This window comes from Haemaphysalis longicornis, unplaced genomic scaffold (genome assembly GCF_048455015.1).
Source record: "Haemaphysalis longicornis isolate Haplotype H1 unplaced genomic scaffold, Haemaphysalis longicornis Haplotype H1 scaffold_10, whole genome shotgun sequence".
NCBI lineage: Eukaryota > Metazoa > Arthropoda > Arachnida > Ixodida > Ixodidae > Haemaphysalis > Haemaphysalis longicornis.
In genome coordinates this window covers 132,723,768-132,742,796 of record NW_027526204.1, presented here as the reverse complement: position 1 = coordinate 132,742,796, position 19,029 = coordinate 132,723,768, and the positions used below count along the sequence as shown (strand labels likewise).

The 19,029-nt window shown below is 47.6% G+C and overlaps 2 protein-coding genes across 2 annotated transcripts in view; one reads left to right on the top strand and one right to left on the bottom strand.

The window, feature by feature from the left end:
• LOC144159350 (protein quaking-B-like) overlaps positions 1–19,029 on the bottom strand; it is a 240,876-nt gene that overhangs the window by 90,439 nt on the left and 131,408 nt on the right. The gene's annotated exons all lie outside the window — the stretch shown is intronic.
• LOC144158066 (aminopeptidase Q-like) overlaps positions 1–19,029 on the top strand; it is a 36,089-nt gene that overhangs the window by 266 nt on the left and 16,794 nt on the right. Inside the window, exons 2-6 of the mRNA XM_077688730.1 lie at positions 4,575–4,694; positions 7,106–7,389; positions 11,152–11,399; positions 15,999–16,102; positions 18,687–18,819. Of these exons, the coding sequence (XP_077544856.1) occupies positions 4,575–4,694; positions 7,106–7,389; positions 11,152–11,399; positions 15,999–16,102; positions 18,687–18,819 (889 nt within the window). The remainder of the gene's footprint in view (positions 1–4,574; positions 4,695–7,105; positions 7,390–11,151; positions 11,400–15,998; positions 16,103–18,686; positions 18,820–19,029) is intronic.

Here is a 19,029-nt window from a genome sequence, read left to right as displayed (position 1 = left end):
AGACAGAGAATAAACATCTTAACCACACACAATGCTCCCAAATAGAAAAACTCAGGGAAGCTTGCGCTCCTGCGCAAGACTTGAAAGGCACAACCGCTGTTGGTGAGCATTGGCGGGCACATACTTTAGTTTCAGTGCCATTGTTTATTAGCACAGTTGCGGTGCAAGTAATCGTCGTCGTATGCATCGTAGAGGTCGTCGTCGTCTTCTTCCCGGCGAGTGGTGGGTGCAAAGTCATCCTCAGCATAGCAGACTTTCACCAGCTCAACTGGCGACGCTTGCACAAGTCGCGCAAGGCTTCAAACATAGCGAAGCTGCAGGATTTCTGTATATGTGAGCACTGATGGACACATCACCACGCATTCGTACAGGTTTGAAATTGTTTAGTTACATGTTCCGTCCTTGGTTTGCACTGTGCTAGTAGTAGTCATCGTCGCATTCATCTATTTTATCGTGTTCCTCATGTCAAGCAATACATACGCGGTACCGCTTTACGACAGCGCTTAAGTCCCTTTTTTTTTTCTTCGCGGAGTGACCAGTCTTCGCGGGGTGACCAGTTTTGCCCTTGAGCGCTATAGAGGTCAAACCACAAACCCTACCTCAAGCGCCCGGCACGGAGGAGCGGATCGATAACGAGGAGAGATAGGCGGCAGGGGAGAGGTAGGCGAGGAGGAAAATGAAACGTGCGCTGGGCCCGTGCCTGGGACGTTGTTGAGGAAGGCGACGAAGAAGGCGTGCGCTTATCGCTGCGGCGTGCTTATCGCCGCCGCAGAGATACGCGCGCGCCATGAAGGAAGGCAAGGAGGCCACCTACTGCACAGCACCATGTGCGATAGAGGAAGACGAACATCCAGCTGTGGTCCCTGGTACAGGGGCAAGGCTTCAACAACGCCATCAGGCGAAAAAGAGGGAAAACGCTACTGTTGCGTAATAAAGCTTCGCTCCCTTCAAGTCCCACGCATTAGTGTGAGCCTCCTTCATTTTTCTTATTCAAATTGTATACTTACGAAAGACTTACGGCTCTTGCCTGCTTAGTGTGATCAAGGAACCCGTACGGGTTCCGAAACGTCTCTGTGTTTTTCACCTTGACTTGGTCAGTGACCGCATTTCGTTCTCATCATGATACCTGACCAGACGAACTTTCGTCGAACTCTTGACTACAAATTGTATACACTTCGCTATCATTCGCGAGTTTGCTTTCGTGGCGTCATGCAATTGGTCATTCGAGTACTGTCCACGGGATTGCCTTAGAGGAACACAAAAAGCTGCCGCTACCGTTAATCGACCCTGACCTCGTGTTAGTTTAGTTCGATGCCTTAGCTATCAAGCAACCGCTCGCTGTAGCCTCTTGGAGAGTTAGCATACACGTACGTTACAAAGCGGAGCTGGCTACGGGTATGGCAATCCGTCTGCGCGCAGAACTGCCTCGTGGAGAACGCATGCGTGAAAGAAACGCGGTGCGAGGGGCGCCAAGTTAGAAAGGAAACATCGGCGTCTCTCGCGGCGTAACGCGCAATCGGCAGCACGGCAAAGCCGGGTTGTGCGTTGAGTACACTGCCAAATAGCAGTAAATTCTCGCTTCGTTACAACCGCTACTTCGTTAAAAGCGAAGACTTCTCTCAATGCCCTGCTGCGGAGCACGTGAAACGCTTCAAATAAAAACATTACAATCCCTTCCCGAAGAAAGTTGAGGGAGGCGCGAAAGCTAAGCGTGCGCCCACGGAGTGTGTGCGCACAACCTTCGCTTAAAGGAGCCACGAAGACAAAATACTAGTTGGGTTTATTAGAAAGACGGCTTAGTCCCGATAAAAATGATACCAATATCATCGCAATCTTCGAAAAAGTAACGGAGATACGAAAGAAAACTTGTGAAGCAGTGGCGACCGCCTAGCCAATTTCCCGCAACTTTTCTATGACGTCACGGAACCTTGTTTGTGCGATTGGCGGCCGCCTAACTGACCTGTTGCGACGACACATGACTGGACGTCGGTAATGGGGCCTCTAGTCCCATTTGACCGCATCACTTTAATGCTAACGAGCAGTTAACGCACTGAAAATTATGTTTTATTGTTGGCCCGTATGACGTCATTCTTGCTCATAACACGTCACTGTGGCGCCAAATTTTAGTTTTTAAATATTTCTTGCTTTATTTTTCGTTAAAAAACATCTTTTGTGGCTGTAATGGAGCTGAGTGAAATATTGAATCCTAGTTCTTTCAAATTAAACGAAGTTGTATTGTCTCTTCATGGCTCGTTTAAAGTGCGTCAAGATCGTCAAACCTTTAAAAACCCGAAACCCAAACGAAGAACAAACCCACGCGACGATTTTTCACGCACTAAGTAAACGCATCTAGGAACGATCTAAATGCACACCGATAACGTGGTTTATGAGCTGAAGGTATACTGTTGCACTTCTTCTTCATGATCGGTGCGTGTTTTGTCTTATATAGAACGCTTCATTTTTCGCGGTTTACAACCAACCATATCCGCACAATGAAAGCTCGGTTTCACGCACGCGCCGTGTGTCCGGAGGTCTTCCTAGCCCTGTCGGCCCTGGTGGTGTCAATTGACGCCATCACAGAAAAGTTCCTCTAGCGCATAGAGAAAGAAACCAAAACTGGCACTGTTTTGGGGAAAATATCGCTGTTTCATTTTAGTGGAGCTGCACGCTACAAAGAAGAAAAAGCTTCGGTGAAAACGAAATTACGACATTGAGGCTGAAAAAAAGATGGCGGTCTCAGTTTTATTTCCGAGCTTGTAGATGTATAAATACGTGCACAACGAAGCTCATTTTTTGTTTGTAGGTTCATGTAGTCATAACGTTTAGAAAAATGTGCAAAAGTGATGTCTCTGCTCAACATCAAAATTTTAATTGCGAGATGTCCTAATTTCCTGATTAATAAATCTTTTGATACTGTTACTTCCAGCTGTATTTCTTGTGTTTGGGCGTATGGGACCCTAAAATACTGAACACACACAGAGAACACTTTTTCTTGATATTGCCACGGCTGGTAATGAGTTTGAACTTTGACGCCATGCCCTGGGCAGGCAAGCCAAACGCTCTTGTTTCTCCGCATACCCAACTTGGGGGATAGCCGCTGATAACTTGTGGAGACGACGACGACGAAGAAAGGGACCCGGAGAAGAAGAGAAGGAAGAGGAGCTCGAGAGTTCGGCAAAGGCTAGAGGTTCGCAGCTTGCTTGTGGGCACAAGTTCGCCTGTGTAAATAAACCATTCCGCTAGTAGTTTTGTTTATACCGTGACAGAAGTGGTAGAGGTGCGGGGTACATGATACCCGGTTCATCAAGGGCTTCGAGTAAGCTCCAGGACACCCCGATCACGCCTGTTCACGAGAGGACCAGCCGCCGCCTACTTGGTCTGCCGGTGGAGTACGGGCTGCTTCCAGATCGCAGAGCCAGGATGACGGGACGGGACAACAGCGCACCGGTCCCACCTGAGACGCCCATGACACTTGGGTACGTGGTCCAGCAGCAACGGGTGCCGAAGTCCTTTTATGGCGAACCTTTCGAAGATGCGGAGGACTGGCTCGACCAGTTCGAGCGTGTCGCCAGATTCAATGGTTGGAATGAGCAGCGTAAGCTTCACAATGCCTACTATGCTCTGGAAGAATCCGTGCGTACCTGGTTTGAAAACAACGAAGCTGCAATGACCTCCTGGGAGGCTTTTCGCCAGCGGCTACTCGCTACCTATGTGAGCATGGACCGCAAAGAAAAGGCTGAGATTGCGCTGCAGGCGAGGAACCAACGTCCGAATGAGAGCGTTGCCATGTACGTCGAAGACATGGTTAACTTATTTCGGCGCGCAGATCCATCCATGCCCGAGGACAAGAAGTTGCGGCATTTGATGCGCGGCGTGAAGCAAGAGATCTTCGCCGGACTGATGAGGGGTCCTCCAAAAACAGTCCCCGAATTTGTTGAAGAGGCCACCGCGATAGAGAGGGCGCTTCAACAAAGGGCACGGCAGTATAGCCGCCGGGAAACTGCCGTCTCTGGTACGAACGTTCTGACAGCGCTGGAAGGCAACGTCGACGGCCTTTGTGAACTGGTCAGGAGGATAGTCCGGGAGGAGCTGCAGGCAGTGCTTCACGGTGAGGTGCGCCGTCCCACTGTGTCAGTTACTGAGCTCGTTAGGGACGAAATCAGGAGGGCTGTGTGGGTTCCCGAACCAGCTGATGAGTGTGCACGGCCAGCGCTGCCCAGATCTACGTATGCAGAGACCCTGCGTCAGTCCCACTACTGTCCTCCGCCTACTATCGCCACTGTTGAACCGCAACCAACCGCCGTAAACTTCATGCCGCGTCCCGCCGCGCCACGTCCCGCCGTGCTGTACTCAGAAGAGAGAAACTCCCGGATAAAAAAAATCAGGGCTGAAAGGACTAGCGCTTTTCGGTCGATTAACGAGTCTGTAGGGAAACGCATTAGTTTTTTTATAAAACTCCACAGTCGCACTAAGACAGCTTTCGTTTTGATGAACGGAGACTCCGAATAAAGCAATTTAATTAAAACGAGAGTTTGCAAGCTGTTTATGCCACAACTATACCTTGTTCTCCGCAGCGGGTTGGTCTACGTGACGTACCCCGGAGGCTACGAAGGCGTCCTGTTCCTGAACGAGAAGAAAGCTGCTCGCCAGGTTTTCCCGTCGTTCAACCGGCACAGCTTTCGAGCAGGTTTCAAGTTAGTGCACGCGTATTCGGTTACTCCGTAAGGAGGACATTCGCTCAGTTATTAAATACTAATTCCTCAACTGATTGGCGTTACTTGACGTACTTCTCCCTTTGCGACATGCATTAGGATGTAGCCGTCAGAAAAATTTGGAACTGCCTGCGTATGTTTTTGATAGCCAAAATTTCCCTTAAAAACCATAAACAACTCGATCTTATAAGTACTTAATAAGTTCGGTCGTGTCCATTAGGACACGACCGAACTTATTACGATTACGTAAACACACCATCGTAAACGTGACCAGCGTTTCCTAATCATTGCTACAATAGAAAACGTATACACACTAGGTAACAGCTTCAGTTTTGCTTTAATAAGCATTTTAAATAGAAAGAAAACGTAAAACCAAGAACACCTACTTGACGCGCCGACCACTTGGCGCGTCAAATAGGTGTTCTTGAACCGGTTGAACCCCACTTGAACCGATGAGCCAGCATTCGCATTCACCGCCGTAGAGCGGAAAATGCGAATGCTGGCGGATCGGTTCAAGGGGGGATGACGACAATTGTAACTCACAAAAATGCTCTTAAAAGTCGCGTGTACAATTGTATACGCCGTGTCGCAAAGAGTTATTGATCGACCGATTGATTTTGTGCTCAATTCATTGGTGCATTACCTTGTTGGCAAGCCCGTCGATTTGACTGTTTTCACTTAAATAGCCGGTCGCTTTATTTTCATTTATAATTGCTTTCGAACACTCACGCTTTGCTTTTGTACACGTATTTACCAGTACCAATTTCTCTCCGGATTATACTTGCTGGTTGAATTAGCGATGGGATGTTGGAGTGCTTCCTTTTCTGGCGCAGCTGTTTACCTCTACACATGTGTACGTCCCCCCGACTGCCTTGCAAGGGGCAAACGTGATCAAGACATTTTACGGCGAAGCTGTCTATGTCGAGGGTAGAGCAGATCATCTCTAGCGACAGACCGATCGTGGACCATCAATTTTCAGCGTATGGGAAAATCTTTAAAGATCCAAGGGCCCTCCATATCTTGATATGACCTTTTTTTTCAAAGGCAAGGTAAATATTTCCTCTGCAAAAAAAAAGCCTTCACACCAATGTTTAACCCCCTTTTTTATCTTTGTCAACTTGCCCTGTGTGTTATATATATGATAATGTCAACCTTCTTCCCTATCCTCCTAGTCTTATGTCCTCTTTCCTCCATATCCCACCTCCCCTACACCACTATGGGTTCCGGTGCCCGCTCCTAGGCGAGACAATTTGCGCCTGCTGGTAGACCTTCCCCTCTTCCTAATGAACAATAAATACATAAATACTTACATACACCAATGCATTTGCGTTTAAGGGTGATGTCGACTTTATCGGTGCCGGTGTAAGGTTGGTTTGTCTTAGCTGGCCTTCCCACATTGCGGGTTGCACACTAGAGCATGGCTATCTAAGGATGGAGGTTGCTTACAGCCCCACTGTATACTCCTAGCCACCGCCGGCGCCTCTTTCCAGAGCCGTGTATACTCCTCGCCCAGCGCCCTCTTCGGCGGTCACCTGTGCGGCGCACTGGACACGTCCGTGTGTCTAACCACCAATCGTCTGTGTCCTTAGTCTGCAAGGTCAAAATCGCGATACTGTCCTTATGGTTGAACACCGCAAATCCTTCATATAGCTAAACCCCAACACAGCAAATCCCGCCAGAGCGCTAGCTTTCCTGGACTTCTTTCTTCGCAGGATGGAAGGGCTGTAATTGTTTTAAGTGCAGAGCACTTTAGGGGCTCGCCTTGTCGTCGTAGCTCACTCGCTGGACCCAAGTAGAGCCACACGGCGTTCCGTCGTAGCGGCTGTCGTTGCGGCGTAACCCAGAGGCCTCGAAAACCAAGCGGTTTGTATAGTCATAAGCATTCGACACCCGTGAACCGCTGGCGCTTCTTATACATCTCCCCGTTGCTTAGCGCAAAGAAAACTGTAGGTACTGTACATCTGAGGCAAAATATACATTAACCGCCAGCGCCCGCGTTCATTTAGTTAGGAACGCTCGTTGGGTTGGCTTTTACAATAGTAAGCGTAAAAAAAGTGGCAGTGCAACGCCGGCACGTGAGGGAGAGTTAGTTGAAGCTTTTATTTGAAAGGAAGGCCATAGCCAATGAGGGGGTGGTTGGGGTAGGGAGAGCAATCAAGCACAAAAAGAACAGACCTCCCTGCAGGGGGCGCGAGCACTGCGAAGGCGGGAAATTTGAATTGCAGCGGACGGTAGCAGGGCGCGCATAACGGCTCTACACCCCATTATAGCGAATCACTGCTCTGCTATTTTGGTAGCTTTCACATTGAGTGTAATGGCTTTAATTTTTTTTTAACGCACCGAGGCTAATAGATGAATTCACACTGGTGACGACGAAATAAAACCTGGCGCAGTCTGGACGGCATCGTTCGGCGAGGCCTCGTGTTGTGCAGTAGCCAGAGGCCCCTGGAAGATCAAGACGACGAGGTCGTCGAGCGTCGGGGCGGAAGGAGAGACCTCCTACGGGTGCGCTTCCAGACGATCGCGGCTGTCACCAGCGACCGCTTCAGCTGGTTCCAGACAAACCTGCTCAACAGCGCCCCGGGAGAATTCATCATCATGTGGAACACGCGCGAGAGGCTACCTTCCACGTCTTTGGCTCGCTCCGTGTTCCTGAAAACGAAGAGCCGCCTTCAAGGTGAGCTCTATGTCTGCTTATCCTTACGAATGCACTGGAGTAGCAAGCTCACACCCAGCTTTCTCGCTCAAAACTACAACCTCTCGGGAACCTAGAAAAACCACTTTAGGAAAATGATATTTGGCATAAAGCTAGAAGTCAACGTGAAGATTAAAACGCTAAAAGAACATTTCAGGTTTCTGAATTTTTTTGTGTAATTCGCTGTCAAATCTAACTCCCCATGCATTTCTATGGGATAGTTCTCATGGCTCAGGAACCCAGAAGCGCAACGTGCGCTACTTGAAACTGTGCAAAAAGCAAGTATTGACCCCAAATATTAGCTGTGCAAAAGAACTTTTCATTTCGCTAAACAATTGCAGAGTAATCACTGTTGAAAGGACTGCCATGAGCGGGAAAGCTGCACATGCGGTTCAAATGAGGAGGAGAGGCAGCGAAGAGGGGGTAATGGACGAAGCCTGTAGCTCTGAATATCGTCCAATAACACCTACCAAGCATTTTATTTATTTTTTTTGCTGCGTCTAATCTCACGGTAGCCGTGAGAATTACCTCCGGGAAATTCTCACGGCAGTTTCCATAAAAGCTGACTGGCCTAAAATTTGCTGAATAACATTAAGTCCTAGCGAAACCTAACGCGACATAAACTTACCAAACCTAACCTAACCTAACCGAACGCGTCATAACCTACCCAAATCAAGCCCAAAAGCAATAAACCTAACCTAATCCAGCCCAACCACACATAACACAACCTATATTAAACGTAATTCAACCCATTCTAGAAGTCCTGTGCGTCGACGTTTTGATATAGTAAAAACCAGAATAAAAAAAGCATTAACAAAATCAGGATGACCTGTAAATTCCGAAAGCTAAAAAAAAAACGAAAACATCGGAACGTCAGACCCCAACCTGAGCCTTTCCGTTTAAAACCAAGTACTGTACCCCAGCGCTACAGGGGCAGCGGCGGACACGGCTATTTACGGAATATTTATTCCATATAATCTCCGGGTAGCGTTCTTAGCCAATGAGAGGCGACTGCCGTGAGACATTTTGACGCTAGTTCTCACTGTTGCCGTGATAATAGACACTACCTTTTTTTTCTTTCCCCGGTTGCAAGAGTTGAATCAAGCACAGGCGGCATTCTCGCGGGGTGCGTCGATATGTTCTATCTTACACCAGATAACACGTATCGCACTCTCCGGGAAAGAGTGAGCCAGGTGACGCTGCCCTAAACCGCCTACAGAGCTCCCGAAGGGCGGGCCGGGTAGCGACGAGCGTCACTAAATAAAGGCTTTGAGAGTATCGGCCCTCTTTTGTCTAATTGTCTAATTGTTATGTGCCGCCATGATTTTCATTGGTCGGTCGGCACCACGTGATATTTGTTTACATATGGGCGCAACCATTTTGTTTCTGGGTGCCTCTCTCTCTCTCTCTCTCTCTCTCTCTCTCTCTCTCTCTCTCTCTCTTCTGCGCGGACGCTAGAACGGCTGGTCGCACTCCGTCCCAACCAGCGGTGGTTTCGTTGGGAGAGATGACAACACTGCAAGCCAGAAACAAAATGGCCCCCGGACGCTCCCGGGTGCACGACGTGGCGGTACTCTTAAGCGTAGCTTATTTAGTGACGCTACTAGCGACTGCTGGCACAGCGCTTGGCAAAGCCCCAGTCTACGTCTGTATCACGTTCTCTCCGCTCGTACTTGGTGACGTCTTCGCCAGGGAGATTGAGACGTTGAAAGTTCCTATCGTTTCGTCTTGTATTTCTCAACGCACCCGCTGCTGATCACAGTTCTGAAAAAATCAGCACCTACGCCATGCACAATAATGCTTTAAGAAAATTCCACAAGCACGTTCATTTGAATCCATGGTGTGCCACGATGAAAGTTTCGCGTCACGTCGCTTCGCGCATATGCCTTGGATAGGCCAATTTTATTCATCTTTGTTCCCGCAACTTCGTTCAGCCTGAAAGAACTAGCCTTTCGCCACTAACTCAGCTCCATTCCGGCGACGAAATTTGTTTTTTGACAAATTTCGAAAACGCAAGAAATATCAACGCGCTTATAAATTTGGCGCTACGGTGGTGCAATATATGAAAGCCCTAAAAACGTTGTTTTCACTGTGTGAACTGCACGTTAGCATATAAGTGATGCGGTCAATCGTCCAACCATGTTTAATTGATGATGGCTTTGAAGTTGGCGGCCACCAACAGCGCAAGCAAGATTCCGTGACGTCATAGAGAAACCACCGTAAAGTGACTGACCAGACACTACTGCTTCCCTTTTTTTTTTTTTTTGTAGCGTAAACTACACTGGCCGAGGTTGAGCAGTTTCGCGTGGACCTTGAAGGGCCGTGCTGCGCAAGCGCGAGGAGCATTGCATTAAACTGAACAGCTTTGGATTAGATTGACTTGGATTGGATAGGATTGGATTGGATTAAATTGAATTGTATTGGTTTGTATTATACTGGAAATCTAATCCAATTACAGTACGGGTGTGTAGAGAATTGGGCCTGCACGTTCGCCGGTCTGCGCATTCCAGAGGAGTTACGTCATAGTCAATGCAGACGCACCGGCGCCGGCGCGTGCCCAGCTGTGCGCCTCCATTGCGCAGTAGCCAAGTCTGACGGTGCACCGGAGCCGCTTGATAGCCGTTTCGCGTGGCTCCTGGAGAGCCGTGCTGCGCATGCACGAGGAGCAGTGACTGGACCTGACTGGACCGGACCGGACCGGACCGTATTGGATTAGATCGTAAATCGTTTTAGCAGCAGTAAGCATGATAATCAGCTAATCCTAGACAACCAGGAAACCCAAGAATCACCTGGAATTCGATAATAACGTGCGCTGCATATTTGGACGAGGGACAGGGACAGTGAAAAAGACAAAACCATACGATGCAACACTATACCAACTAACCCTTAAACATGCCTTTATGAGTAACCAGCTGAACCTTAGGTCACGCTACGTATATCCTGAAATAGCCGAGCTAGGCCACTGCTAATTTTTTTACCTGGATCATCTGTTTGCAGTTTGCAACATAATTGGGGTTATTGCTATCAGTAAAAGCAGTATTTTTAAAGGGGGGACCATGCTGAAAATATGCAAGTTTGGCTTGTTCGAAAGTTTTGATGTTTTATCGTGCCCCCCGCGCTTGTCTGGCACCAAATGATGCTTTATTTATTGAGAAATTAAACAATTCAAACGACAATTTTGATTCTTCCGCTTACTCGTGTGTTTCGTGACGTCTGCGATGAATCCAGGACAAGTACTGAAGCGAACGTAAGTATGCGGACTAGTGCTGCAGCTATCTGTGGTACGCCTTGTCTGCCGTCAATCCTCCCAGATGGGGCTACCATACTGCTCGGGACCGCTGTTCACGCTCGTTTTGTTGGCCTTGGTGTTTGTGCCAACGGAGATGAAATCGTTGGGAGGTAAAGGAATACAGCTTTGCTGTAAAAGTCCCTTGTCTTTGAAGCACGAAGCGTTCTAGCGCGAGCCGTCGGAAAACGAATGTGCCGTTGTTTTAGTACCATGACTATACGTAAAGAGATGATGACAGCTATAGACGCCGATAGACCGACCCGTAATGGGCTTCGCCTCTAAAAGCGAAAACACTCCGTGGAACTCTCCGAGTTTTGGCAATCGGCCCTCCAGCTTCCAATCCGTCTTCAGAGCCAACGCTCTTCTGCAAATAAGCCGTTTCCGGACGTAATAGTGCCATTTTTAGCATACCCATTTCGGTGCCACTACACTAACACGTGCCGTATCCGCTGCAGCAATCTACCCGGGCCTGAGCTTGCCTACCCGCATACACGTGGTACCGCTTCCCAACTTCAACCGGACGTTGGTCTGCTGGGGCATCATCTACTCGACAATCTTCGAGATGGATGAGAGTCTATGGAAGAAGCACGAGATGGATGCCGTCCGCACTCGGCTCGCAATGACGGTGTCGACCATTTTGATCAGCTACACCCTTGGCCACACAATATCGCCGCGGTGGGCGAACGACTACTGGTTCTACAGCGTAAGGCTGGCGCTCGCGCTGCATGCAGCGGATTAATACACCTCAGGGAGGGGAAATGCAGAAACAGCTCTTTGAAGGCGGATTTTCCGAACTCTAAGAGAAAAAGACGAATTGGCTGCGTCTCTTCGCTGCAAATGTCATCGAAAGACGATCGTCCTCTGCCGCGTGTACCACGTAAATAGATAGTTTTAGCAGTCCGTCTGTTCCGTCGTGTACGTAGTTACCGTGTTGACCGGGACTCGTCTGGGCACATCTGCATTCGTCGCGGTAGGGGGGTTAGTTCCGCGGGCTGGCATTCGCCAAGTCCGCGTGTTCGTCACGGAGAGGTGCGCCTCCTCGCCCTTCCGCGCGCGCATGCGTGGTCGGGTCCCGGTCAACCCGGTAACGCGACGGAACAGACGGACGGCTAAAACTCTCTAGTGTCTCTCTTCTCTCCCCTGCCCAACTCTCACTTTCTTCCCACCACTTTTCACTCCCCCAAAGATAAATATGCAGGAGGTTTGCTCCAGTTAAATTTTCCCGCGTTCCACTGCTCGCGCCATCTGCTGGTACCTATTGTTACTGCTGAAGTCGGAACACTTCCAACGACGCAACGACGTCGCGCACACAGGCTAGCGCGAGCTCTTCTATTTTCGGTTGAAACATTTTTAAAGACGCTAGTCTTTCTTGGGCTACTTAAACGCAGAACCGTTGGCCTGTCAGTGACTCGATTCAGCCCCCGAAAACAGTGAAACAGAGTGTCAGTGTTCATACTTTTCAACATTGTTGAACAAGAACAAGACAGTACGCAAATATAAGGCAGAAAATCAATACATCAGTGATATTTGCAGTGTTCTTTTATTAAAAATTATCATGGATGCTTGGTTTTTGCAATAGCAAATGAAATACTACATCAACGGCAGAAAACCGTCTCCTGCTGTTGCCCGCGCCACAATAGCTCCTGGCGGCATTTAAGAAATAAAACGACAACGGCCACGAAAGGTTCCACTAGATAGGTTCCCCATTCCGCTTGAAACGCTCGTGGAGTAGGGCAACGTGGTTCTATGAACGTTGTAGTAGGGTGCCTCGATTCACGGGCGTCTCCGCCGTACGGCAGCGCTGGCATCGAGACACCTGACTTGAGCAGTGGAACGCAGTATATTTATATTGACTTGAGCAAACCTCTAGCGTGTTGTCTTGGGAGGAACGAGAGGGGAGAGAAACAACATGAGATGTGAGCGGGAAAGAGAAGGAAGACATTTACTTGGCAGGGGCGCCAGTCGACTACCGTCTTTTCCCGACATTTGCAACGAAAGGAGCAGATACGCGGCCATTTTTTCAACGCGTATTTTATATTTGCGGTCGGAGATACCGAGCACGCATGAGTGTTCAATTAAAAGAACACTGCGAATACTATTTGTGCATTGATGTTTCCGTCAAATATTTCTTGTGTTTCCTTTTTTGCTCAACAAGGTTGTCAAGTATGAACTATGTTTCCAGATGTAGCGGCTCTAGAAGGTTTTGCCTACGTGAAGTTTTCGTTCAGGAATTCTCATTCGTTCGGCCTGTTCGCTGAATTTAGGGCAGGAAAACATAGATATACCCAAATTTTTAGCCAATAAAAGCCCAAGAAAAAACTTCCGTCTTAAAAACAGCTGCTCACGTAGCACGAGTTAGTTGAGACTAGGGAACAAAAATTAATTCTAGGATTACTTCTCGGTATCATGCCACAGGCGACGTTTAGAAGGAAGCGAAAATTAATTACAGGCGTAATGTGATGACTTTGTTGCCAAAACTTTAATTTTTTGCTTCAGAGTGTGAAACGTTTTTATGATCTGAAAGGACTTCCGAATTCACAAATATGAAGTAAAAAAAGTTTGGTTCATTAGGACGGACACAATGACCCACTGGCCATATAACAGTTAAACAAGAAAGCTACGTTAATCAGCATGATTTATGGTTCAGGTGATGACAATAACGTAGGATTATATTGCTATCATTTGTAATAACAACGAAATTGCACAATTTGTCTTCCCGGTCACTAGCCCATTGAGCCTCCGGGCTGGATGGGAGTTGACAGGCATAAACAAGATTTTTGTAGCACACGGAAGTACGTGCTCTCTCTCTTATTTTTTTTATTGCATGTCTTGGAACCTTTGTCTGTCGAAATGTGATGTTAAATGTGGAAGAACCCACAAAGTGCGAGAGAAACAATATTGTTTGAGTTGCTGCTCCTGACCAACATTGGGCACCAAAGGGTTAAGGGCCCCACGCAAGAATTCCTCCGTGACGTGCACGGTGTAGGGCGCTACGTCACGGCGAAATAAAGAAGACTCGGACAGGACGACAGTTCGTCGGCAAAGCAAAGCAGATTCTATTTTGTCAGTACTGAGCGAGACCCCGCGTCCTCCTGCACTCACGAGGCCGCACAGCTAGTCACGCCATGTCGCTCGGGCTGCCGCGCGAGGGGCTGCGCTCGATCCAGAGTTCCCGCTGGAGCTGTTGCTACAGGGTTCCGGGGACACCAAGAGAGGGGCGGGGTGACGAGCGAAAATGTCATGCGAAGTTCCAGAGGACACGCCGTCTCGAGGTACGCGGGTTTCAGGCGCTCAATTGTCACGGTGTCTTGGGAGCCGTTGATATCCAGTATAAATGTAGACGGATCGCGGTGAACAACAGGGTCTGGACCAAGGTAATGAGGCCGCAGTAGTCCTCGAACGGGTCCGTACCGCACGAAGACGTGCGTGGTAGTTTTGAAGTCTGGCCGGTGGATAGCGGTCAGGAACAATCTTTGTGTTCAACGACCGGTGATCTCCGCAAAGAAGACAGTCACCAGTTTTCTTTGGCAGCATGTGCAGTAGTGATGCGTGATTATTGGATGGTGGGCGTTTCATCATACGTTCGAACTCCGCGCGAGCGCCTATGAACCTGCCAGGTGCCAGTCGCCGTTGTCGAAAGAAAACGGGAAGGCTAGTGGTGACAGTGATGCGGACGTCGTGACAAACCGGCTGATTCTAGTAGGGTGGTGATGTCACGGATGGGAAGTCACGCAGAAAGGGGGAGAACGGTTCATCCGCAACTGTAGCGCAGGATGGTGTCGCATTATCAGCTGCCTCCGAAGACTCACCTAGCAATCAGTAGCATCTAGTAGTCGCTGGAACTTCAGGTCGACGAGAAGGCCATGTTTTGCGAGCAAGTCTGCCCCGAGGATTGCGTTGCGAACGTCGGCGAAGAGAAACCGTCGGCGGCGATGAGATTCGGTTGCAGCAGGAACCGGCGAGCCGAGGAGCTCCCGTAGGTTGCGACCGAGAAGCGCAGAAGCCTGCGTGTTCTCTGGCGCGTGGCTCGTCTTCAAATAAATGTATGCCCTGCCGCACAACCACATCGGCGCCTACAGCGGTTTCGAGATTGCGCGGAGGGAGGGTTAACTAAGGACTACATTGTTAAAAGGAGAAAAAAAAAATCAAAGCCGTTCCACTCAATGTGAAAGCTGTCGGAAGTGCAGAGCAGTGATTCGTCATAATGGGCTGTGGCGCCGTTATCCGCTCACTGCTACCACCCAATGCAAATCGAATTTCCCGCCTTCGCAGTGCTCGCGCGCCCCTGCCTGAAACTGCGCCAGCGGGAGTTGCTCTTTTTGCGCTTGCTTTTCCTCCCGCACGTGCTGGCGTTGCACTGGCATTTTTTTTCGCTTACTATCGTAAAAACCAACCCAACGAGCGTTCTTAACTAAATAAACGCGTGGGCGCTGCCGGTTAATTACATATATTTTGCCTCAAATGTGCCTATGATTTTTTTTATTTTTTTGCGCTAAACAACGGGGAGATGTATGACAAGCGGCAGCGGTTCACGAGTTTGAAACGCCTATGACTATATAAACCGCTTGGCTCTCGAAGCCTCCTAGTTACGCAGCGACGACAGCCGCTAAGACGGAACGCTAGCTCTACTTGGGTCCAGCGAGTGAGCTACGACGACAAGGCGAGCCCCTAAAGTGCTCTGCACCTAAAAACGCACACGAGGTGTAGCAGAAACGAAGTCGGTCGGAGTAAGCCTACTCAAAAGACAAACGCGAGGGTACAGATGCATCTAGGATGCATTAGTAGAACATTCATAAGTATCAACAGGTTTTCGCCTACGAAGCACGTAAACAGACTTAAGTGCCTGGAGTAATTTTTTTGATATTTGCCCGTGCATGAAGATTCGCTCGCTCGAGAGGGCTTCTTCGACGTAAGGTGATACTCGAGGGAGAAAGCACGTGCTGGTCATATCACACTGACTACATTTAATCAAACAAAACAATAACACTATGACTCACAAAAGGGATCTTTACAAGGTTGAGTAATATGATTCGCATCTCCTGTAAACCCCAGTCAGGTCTATTTTATTTTTTGCTCTCGCCTACATAAGGCAGTTGAGTCAATGTCCTTGAGAACGTACGATCCGCCTTCGCCGACATCATTAAAAAATAAAGCGGATTACACGCACACCATTTAGGCGCAGTTCACCATTATTGCAGAAAATACCACCTAAGCAAACAAACAGTGCATTCCGTCCACTTTATAGTGTAGCCATGGTGCTCTGAGCAAAGGGACGTTTATCAGTGCTTCAAAACGTTCGCAGGGCTTATCAGCGGCCATTGCGTTCGATTCATTGGAGGACGAGAAGGAATATAAGAAAAAGCAGTGGCTGGCCCACTACCGTCTTAAATCGTTTAGGGACAAAAGGTAAGCTCATTTCTCTTTAAAGACGACCTTAATTCGCTTTATTTAGTAGACACAGATTGCACTTTCGCAAAAAATGCCCGTTTTAAAAGCCTGAAGGCAGTGGTTTCATTACACCCCCTAGGGGTTTGTAGACCCCTTAGTTTTTCTGGACACTCCCCCCCCCCCCCCCCAGCCCCCGCTTGGAATCTTTGAATTTAATTCGTGCAAGTTCTTGTATTAAAGGTCTGGGCAGTTTGGTAAAACCCCAATAACAGGAGGAGTGAACCACGTTACTTCATTGATTCGGGCCGTTTTTTGTTTATAGCTGTCATCTTTGAAGAAGCTCTATCAACATCTAATTTTAAATTTGCAATTTGGCGAGATGGAGGGCTGCGGAAGCTAATCCTGGCATTTTAATAGATTGTGAGCATCAAAATACAATCGGTGCCCGCTTTATAAGTTATGCATAATTTGTGTACCCCCTAAACATTGCTTCAAAAACTTAAATCTGTTCATTGGCCCCGGCAACAAGTTTTAAATTTCCTTATACGTTGAAAAATGATCAGACATTTAAAAAGTGAATACTGACCTATTTTGCTGAAATCAGAATTTCTAAGAAATACGTGTTTTTTTTACATTGTATAGAAAACATCGCGTCGCAGGTGTATATAGAGAAAAAAGGAAACATATGTGACGGGGATTGACGTTTGGCTAATAAACGTCTATTATTATCCCATCGACCTAAAAAGAAACAGTTTGCATAGTTTATCTAGCCTCCCGCCTATATAAGTGTCATGACGACACCTGGGTTCTTAGGAAGGTATTCATAGAAATCCCTGGGGCCTTCCTGCATCAGTATCATACAGCTAATATCGCCCCTAAAATGTCATTTCAGAAATGCGTGTTTATATAGTCCTGAAGCCAACTTTAAATGGACTCGGTGTATAAAGTACTATGACGATACTTGGGTTCTTACAGAGGTATTCATAAAAGTCCCTGGCGCCTTTCTACATCAGTATCATACAACTAATATTGCCCCTAAAATGTCATTTCAGAAATGCGCGTTTATATAGTCCTGAAGCCAACTTTAAATTGCCTCGGTGTGTAGAGTACTGTGTCGATACTTGGGTTCTTACAGAGGTATTCATAAAAGTCCCTGGTGCCTCCCTACATGAGTATAATCCACCTATTGCCCCTAAAAGGTCATTTCAGAAATGCGTGTGTATATAGTACTGAAGCCAACTTTAAATGAAACCAGTGTATAGAACAGCGGCTTCGCGCGTGTCCTACTTTTCCTTCGAGGAAATAATAGGCAACTGTTCTCCACTCAACTTTTCAAATTGATTCCTTCACTATGTTAGCGAATTTGGAGAGTTAGCTACGCACTTGGCGGCGAGTGCCAATGAAAACACGGAAAGATAGGAGTGGGAAGAGCAAAGGCGCTATGTAGTTTTCCTACCCGTCTTGAGTAATTTTAGCTACCAACGTCTTCCGACCAGTCCTAGAGCACTGAATTCACCAGCTTTCCGAGCGCGATATTACTACGAAATGATCGTCCAGATCATATTGTTAACATTCGTGACCGCGTATATTTCCGAGGTGAGCTACGCGGCTTTATCCGCTATGTATATTTTTTGCATTGTGTTCTGTACAACTAGCTTTCGACAATTGAATTATTCTTTTATATCTCTGTTAGCCTATTACGAATATTGCCGTAATCTCACGCACATATGCCAATAGCTATTCCTAAAAATGCACCCACTTCGTGAATTACGGATGTTAAAGTTATTTGTAACCCCCCTCTCCCGGTCATGCAATACTCCTGCAAATGAGATCGTGAGTTACGTGTAAACAACATAAAATAAAATACATATATACGAAAAAAATCGTGCGAACGAATGAACTGTGCACTACGCCTTACCTCCACAGAAAAGTGCATCATTGGGATAGATAGAGGACCTAACCACTTTAAATGGTGGAAATAAACATCACTGGCGAAAAGAAACAAAAGAAAAATGTGAAATAATGAAAGCACTCAATGCATTTGGCTACTCATAGCGAAATATGCTTATACCCGCCGCGGTGCCTCAGTGGCTAAGGCGTTGTGGTGCTGAGCAAGAGGACTCGGGTTCAATTCCCGGTCGCGGCGGCCGCTCTTCTGATGGTGGCGAAAAACAAAAACGCCCGCGTGAACGAGATTTCGGCGCATGTTAAAGATCCCGATCCCGAGGTGGTCCAAATTAATCTGGAGCCCTCCACTACAATGCGCCTCATCGCCTGCGTTGTGTCGGCGCGTTGAACCCTACAATCAATCAATCAATCAATCAATCAATCAATCAATCAATCAATCAATCAATCAATCAATCAATCAATCAATCAATCAATCAATCAATCAATCAATCAATCAATCAATCAATCAATCAATCAATCAATCAATCAATCAATCAATCAATCAACTCTGGTAATAAAAAATTTGCAGCGAAGACAAGTGAGGTAAGAACGGTACGCGCTAGAAAACCGTTCATGGAATTTGTACATATTCTTCGAGAGCCTTTGTGACGGGATCAGTTACTTAACGAAAGCATGGCGTTTTTTTTTTCCGCAGCGTGCTAAACACGGTGGATCCAAACACATTTGACTTCTCGTCGACAGAAAGCATCGCGAGGCACGCCAAGGCCTTCCTGATCTTTCTGCTCTACAAGGACGCTCTACTCGGCCGGAAAAGGTTTCGCGAAAAGGTATGCCAACCTTCTCCTTGATCGGTGGCTTAAAGGGGCCGTGAAGACAGGATGCAGCTTTGGTGTATATGAAGAACATGCCTTTGCTAAGTCACTCAACCTGATTCCAACCAAGAATTGCGTCTCTTTAACCGAAAAATTAAATGCGCCTATGCACTCTATGCAGATTGGTTCACTAGTCAAGCTGTAACGTGCCGCCGATGTTAGCCA